We start from the raw sequence: 6,578 nt of genomic DNA on the forward strand, positions 1-6,578 counted from the left end.
CGAATACTTTATTGGATTATTGACAAGGAAATGTATGATTTACTACCTGCATTCACGCTGACATCAGAGGAAGCTTCGTTGAGGACAATCCCATTCAGTGACAATGTGAACAGTAATGGAGGTGGTTTCCACTATCCCCCTTTTATATTACATGTCGCTGGATTGGGGAAAGGGTATTCATCAATAAATAATCAAACATGTGTGTATGCTGTGTAGCACATAGGAAGCAATATCATTTAATACCATGCAGATGTGTTTTTACAATTATATCCCTCATTAAATTAGTCCTCCATGCCATTGAACAGGCTATCGACTTTCATGCCTTCTGAGCTATGCAGCACACAACGCTCATTACCAACAACCTGCACATTCCGCTGATTGCACTGGTATGCATCCTTATTTCACAGCTGTCTCCAGCTACAAACTCAAACACCATCGCCACCACCACCACTAGTCCACAAATCACCCCACTCCACACACAAATACACCTGTCCACCAAGAGGGTGGGTCTTGACTCCGCCCATTACACATTTACGTGGTTTTAATTGGTTTGAAGACGCCTGACATGTAAATTAGTCTTGGGAGACTCCTCCCATGCACCTGATAGGGAGTATTTACAGCTCTTTACTGCTGCCTGCTGTACTGTTACAACAGCGCTCTCTGCACTACAATGACACTTCACTGGCGTATGCAATAAGGATTTCCGTCTCTGCAGTGATTTGTCGCGCCCTGAGGGGACCGTTACCAAAAAAGTTTTATACCAAAGTTTCAGTCACATTTATTTTTCCAAGATGCCACGATCGTTTCTTGTCAAGAAACATATTAACTCCTCTAAGAAGCCAAATTATAGCGAGCTGGAAAGCCCTACAGGTAAAGCAAATAAGTTTTCTAAATCCATCGCTCAACAGATGCGTGGATTACACTGACATGCAACTAAATTGTTACAAGTTTACAAATTGACAGCGGCCGGGCTATTATCCGAATACATAGTTGAAATGTATCCGGATGCATACATTCATTGCATCTCCATGTCAAAGTTATTGCTACTTTGTAACTTTCTAATCTGTGCTCTTCAATGAGGGGGGATGTTATTCAGCTCTTTTTAAAATAAATAATACATGGACATATATAGGCATATTATTACTATACAGTGAAGTTATTTTTAATCACCTAAATTTATGATTTTGTTTCTATTTTCAGTATTTATTTCACCGTATCTCTACAAAGGCCTCCCATTGCCTGTCATTCCTCAACCGGAGATCCTTAGCTCGGTCGCATACAACCCTATCACAGTATGGACTACGAGCAGTTTTCCGTTATCTCCGCTTCCAAGTGACCTCTCTCCCATTTCTGGATACCCCTCGTCGCTCTCTGACACCTCATCCAAAGACCACAGCGGCTCCGAGAGCCCCAGGAGCGATGAAGACGACCGGATGCTTACCAAACTTACAGATCCTCATGGAGTGGAGGCAGAGCAATTCCAATGTAGTTTGTGTAACAAATCCTATTCCACGTATTCTGGACTGCTGAAGCATAAGCAACTGCACTGCGACGCACAGACGAGGAAATCTTTCAGTTGTAAATATTGCGAAAAGGAGTACGTCAGTCTTGGAGCCCTAAAAATGCACATTAGAACTCACACTTTGCCTTGTGTCTGTAAAATATGTGGCAAAGCTTTCTCAAGACCGTGGTTGCTTCAGGGACACATCAGAACGCACACTGGTGAGTAGCTATAAAGGTTTGGAGTGTCATTACTTTACAGTAGTCTACTTGGAAATATTGAAGATTGCTGCATGGTGGGCTATTTTGTTTTAGGATAACTATGTGCAACAGTTTATGGAATATATAATTTATGATAACTGGTTTAAACTGTTTTTTAAATTAAATGTATGTATCATATACATATTGCAAAGTGCATTGCAATGCCTGTGTGAAACAGTTATATGTTATGTGGTAACTTATGTTAAAGGTGTGGTTTTCAGACTATGAAGTTCCATGATGTACAACATTTTATGTTCTGGTTTATACTTTTCACAAAGTAAAATACTTGGACTTTTATGTCAAGCCATATCTCATGCTTGACATAATGTCAGGGAAGAACGATTTTGACTCTAGTGTTTCCTAACCTTTACAGTGCAACATAAGAGTAACCGTTGATTATGGAGCAAATAGCCCTACATTATTAGGCCTATGTCAGTTTGTATCTTTTATCCGCCTGTGAATACTGACACATTTCTTCCCCTTTCCCCTCTTACAGGAGAAAAGCCCTTCTCCTGCCCCCATTGCAGTAGGGCTTTTGCGGACAGGTCCAACCTCAGGGCTCACCTACAAACCCATTCGGATGTGAAAAAATACCAATGCAAGAACTGTTCCAAAACCTTCTCCAGAATGTCTCTTCTGCACAAGCATGAGGAATCTGGTTGTTGTGTAGTACATTGAGACTGCTGGGCTGGGAGACAGTGCCACCACCAGAGACCTCTGGTACTTTCCAGTCCTCAAGAACTGTTCAGGGGATATTGCATACTGAGGCATTGTAACCAAATATGCAAGACACTCTTTTACTGACTGACCAACAATCCATTTCATTTCAGTGTAAAAACAAATCCTCTGTCTGTCATGTGCTTTTCATTTTAAGCAGTATCTTTCTGCCATCGCAACCAGTGTTGAGCTTTATGTTTGTTATACCATGTACCTTACGGTCATTGCTTTTCATGTACTTTTGAGAAGTGGAGAGATTTGAAATAATGTGCCTTCTCAAACATTTTGATGTTCTGACCAATATCTCTCATAGGATATATTTCCAGGTATGTCATAATATTTTTCTTTTTTCTAAGAAACCACATAGGTATTCCACATGGTGTATGGTAACAAACGATAGAGACGGACTGTGCACAGTCAATGGAATATTTAAAGCCATCATAACTTAAGGAACAAGTGGAGAGACAATTTTTAGGGTGACAGTATTACAACTCAATCAATAAGTAACTGTTTTGCCAGCAGATAACAATACTTTTACCAAGTGCCTCACTTTGAGTTGGCAATTAACTATTTTTTCGTAAACAATTGTTTTCATTTATATTTTTATATATTTGAATGTAAGTGGGACTGAGATGATTGTATTTCTGACCGTGTGAATTGTGATACTGAATAAATGATTTTAATATTTTTGAGATGCTTTTAAAATAAAGATTCATAAAATGTTTGTAAAATGCTTGACTTTATTTTTCTGTGCAAGGACTGTGGATATCAGGGTAATGGCATGATGACGTACGCTTGCTGGGTATTCTAGAAAAGGAGTCATGAAACATCTTCTTAATTCAACTTTATGAGATTAGTAATCAAATAAATATACTAAGATCCATCACATCATGTATCATGTGCAGACTTTAGATTTATCATTATACAAGCTGCAATGTTTTTACTACTTTCTCTTGAAACTACTTGCCTGACATTACTATGATAACAACCTGTCTGTGGAGTTGTAGTCCGTCAACTTCATATAGTAACTTTCAAACTGCTTCAAAGTGAAACATACAACACAGCAGAAGTCAGATTCCTGCTCCAGTCCACTTTCATGCTTTCATTCCGTGGTAGAGGTGTAGAAAGAACGAAGGATGACTCGACCCAGACTCAAGGCTGAACCTGCTCCTTGTGAACCTGTCCAGACATCAAACAAACTTGAAATTTAACACATGCTGGCTATATTGATCAGCACTCACTTGCTACACCCTTTGAGGGAGCACGGCCCTTTATTTGCCTGCCTGCAGCCAATCTTACTTTTGAAATGGAAGAGCTTATTTCTTGTGGGCAGCTATCTATTGTAATCCTAATCGACCAATCCCTCAGAGGTCTGTCTGTCTCTCTAGCCCTGTTTATACCTGGTTCTAACATGCGTCCTTCATCCATATCTTGTCCACATTCTGATTGTGCCCACATTTTTAGGCAGGTGTAGATGATTAAATTACTAATTGTGAACTGATTTTGATCAGATCTTAGAAGTGCAAGAGCAGGACAAGATCAGGAGGAAGGATGCATGTTAATGGCAGGTATAAACAGGGCTTCTGTACGTGTGGTGAATGCTCCCAGGCAGTAAACTGATTAAATCCGTCTTCCTTCTAATGCATAAGTTGAGGTCTGATACTGAATGGTTAATTCACAGCAATCACTGCAGAGGCACTGGAATAAGTTATAGTTCTACCCTCTAATATGTTTCCACCCAATCCCCGGATTTGCATTGCTTTGACAACCTGCAAGGATTCTGGGATGTGTGCCATCAAGAATTAAAACTGACTTCCTCAGGCTACATCTTGTTGTCTTTTCTACTATGTTGTACAATAGGCTTAAATGTTGTTTTTTAAATCACTCCAAAAAGTTCAATGCCTTAAAGGATACAGTAGAAGGCAAACTATTTCTAACAAACAGTGTGGTATAATCTAGACTAGAGACAATGTTCCGTAATGCCCAAAAGCTGCTGACCTGAGTGATCTGACTTGACAAACAGACACTTGTGTTCCTTCCTGGCTCATTCTGAAGGGCTCCTGAGCTGATCTTCCCTGTAGGTAGATTCTAGATCCGTACATATGAGTCATCGTCAAGCTATTTCAGGTGCTCTCTCCTTGGATTTCTGATTGGACCAGGTGGCTCCGGGCTTTTCTGTCAGACCTCACCATGAGAGAGGCAGGTGCAGGCACATACATAAACCACATATGACTCTCTTATAGCTATGTGAACCATATAGTCATGATTTCATGTTAAAATATCACTAATGTACTGTATATGAAAGGTTTGGAGGAAGGTGTGTCCCCAAGGAATTTTCATGAATCAGCTGCTTTTGGTTGTAGTCGAAATGCACCCATAAGATAAGAACTTTGTTAGTTTCTTTTCAGAGATTCATGAGGTTTCTATCTACTTAACGCAATGCCAATGTTGTATTTCCATAACTTGCCATCTCCTTCTCTTGTGAAATAGTGCCTTCCATTTATTTTTATTACAATGATTATTAAAAGCCTGGCAGATTTGCTCCGATTTGAAAAGGACATGCAATGATTTTCATCCTGGCATGAATATTTCATTTAGCAGTGATGGTGGTAGTAAGAGGAGGAGAAGGAGGGAGAAGAAGAGGTGTCTCATTTGTTTGGCTTCATATGGCTACTATATTATGAGAACTTGTGAAATCAAATATTTGTGTGACGTGGCAAAACTGCTAATCGTTATCCTGTTGTGTATAATTACCAAACCTGAAGATATAAACACCAGGAGTGCTTTATGGATCTTTTCTAACAGACAATAGTGAAGAAAATGGACAATCCATGCTCTCTGAATGATAAGTTTGAATCCATTTGATTTGAGGTGTTTTCTAAATAACTTCTGAACTACCATTGTTCGTTTGGACATCCATCTACAGTATATTATTTGTTTGTTCTGGTAGGTAGGTTATACAATAAAACATGAATGTCATTTTCTTAAACATAACACTTATTAGACACACAAAAAAATATAGATATATCTGACACCACACAAGAACTAGAAACTGTATTCACTGTCTTTAGTATTGCCACGGACATACACATAATGTAGAGCACTGACTGCTGGGGATAGTCAAATACATGTAGATGTGAGGGGGGCACACTCTTTGAAACCTGCTGACTTAACAGTGAATGTGGAGTATGGTTCCTCTATGACTGTCAAGTGGAACAAACTAAGTTAAGGGTGTCTCTGAGGCCTGATTGTCCCGCCAGCCACAGCGTGATCCACCAGCTCCTCTCCAAACCCTGGCTCAGGAGAATGGCCTGATTGTCTTTCCTCTGATCCCTATGACCGCCTACAGGGATGCCTCCCTGGCCTGTTTATAGACCTCACACATCTTGTTAAAGATGATTCTCTAACCCCCCCCCCCCCCCCTCCCCCTCCCCCTATACACACGCTCTCTCTTTTTATTTCAAATTCCACTATCTTCTCCAAATGACCGGATGGATAACTTGGTTGTGCTAGATTTGAGTTCTTCCTGCTTAAAGTGGTCCACATGTCTTAGTTCCTCAGACTGTTCGACCACCAGAAATGTAGTAGGCTAGGTGTTCATGAGTTTGATTCACTGTGGACATACACACCAAGTTAGGGCTGTGAAATAGGTGAAAACTTTTGAAATATTCTGTATTTTGGCTGTATTAGCCATTCATTTTGTTGGTGTACAAACACTCAAGAAACAAAAGAACAAACACATTTGACCTGCATGTGCACATCCCTGATTGTGAAAGGAGAGTGATGCACTTTACAACCAGGGTCAAGGAATAATTTGGGTCAACATGTCATTAGAGAAGCGCTAAGGGAACACTTGGAAGCGAAGAAAGAGCAAGGCTGTGTTGTTCAAATCAATAGTCGTCCACTCTGGTATTTCCAAGTTGCAGTTTAGTCGAACAGAGGTCAGCTGTCAAAAGATCTTGTGATCATACTTAGCTAGTTGATTGTATTTCCTCCTCGATGTGCAAGTCGTAACATCTCATGACTACAGCAAGATAAGACAACATTTCAGTAAACAACATGTCCCTTTGTGACCTTGGTGTATTTGGCAGAGCTGAAAC

At 40.1% G+C, this 6,578-nt stretch overlaps 1 protein-coding gene across 1 annotated transcript; it reads left to right on the forward strand.

The window, feature by feature from the left end:
* Positions 1-629: 629 nt before the first annotated feature.
* On the forward strand, positions 630-3,209 carry snai2 (snail family zinc finger 2). Its single transcript, XM_021589232.3, has 3 exons — positions 630-870; positions 1,201-1,722; positions 2,258-3,209. The coding sequence occupies exons 1-3, from the start codon at positions 792-794 to the stop codon at positions 2,437-2,439; spliced, it is 783 nt and encodes a 260-aa protein (XP_021444907.1). The 5' UTR covers positions 630-791; the 3' UTR covers positions 2,440-3,209.
* Positions 3,210-6,578: the final 3,369 nt, after the last annotated feature.

This window comes from Oncorhynchus mykiss, chromosome 28 (genome assembly GCF_057628025.1).
Source record: "Oncorhynchus mykiss isolate SJ-2025 chromosome 28, ASM5762802v1, whole genome shotgun sequence".
Classification (NCBI taxonomy): Eukaryota; Metazoa; Chordata; class Actinopteri; order Salmoniformes; family Salmonidae; genus Oncorhynchus; species Oncorhynchus mykiss.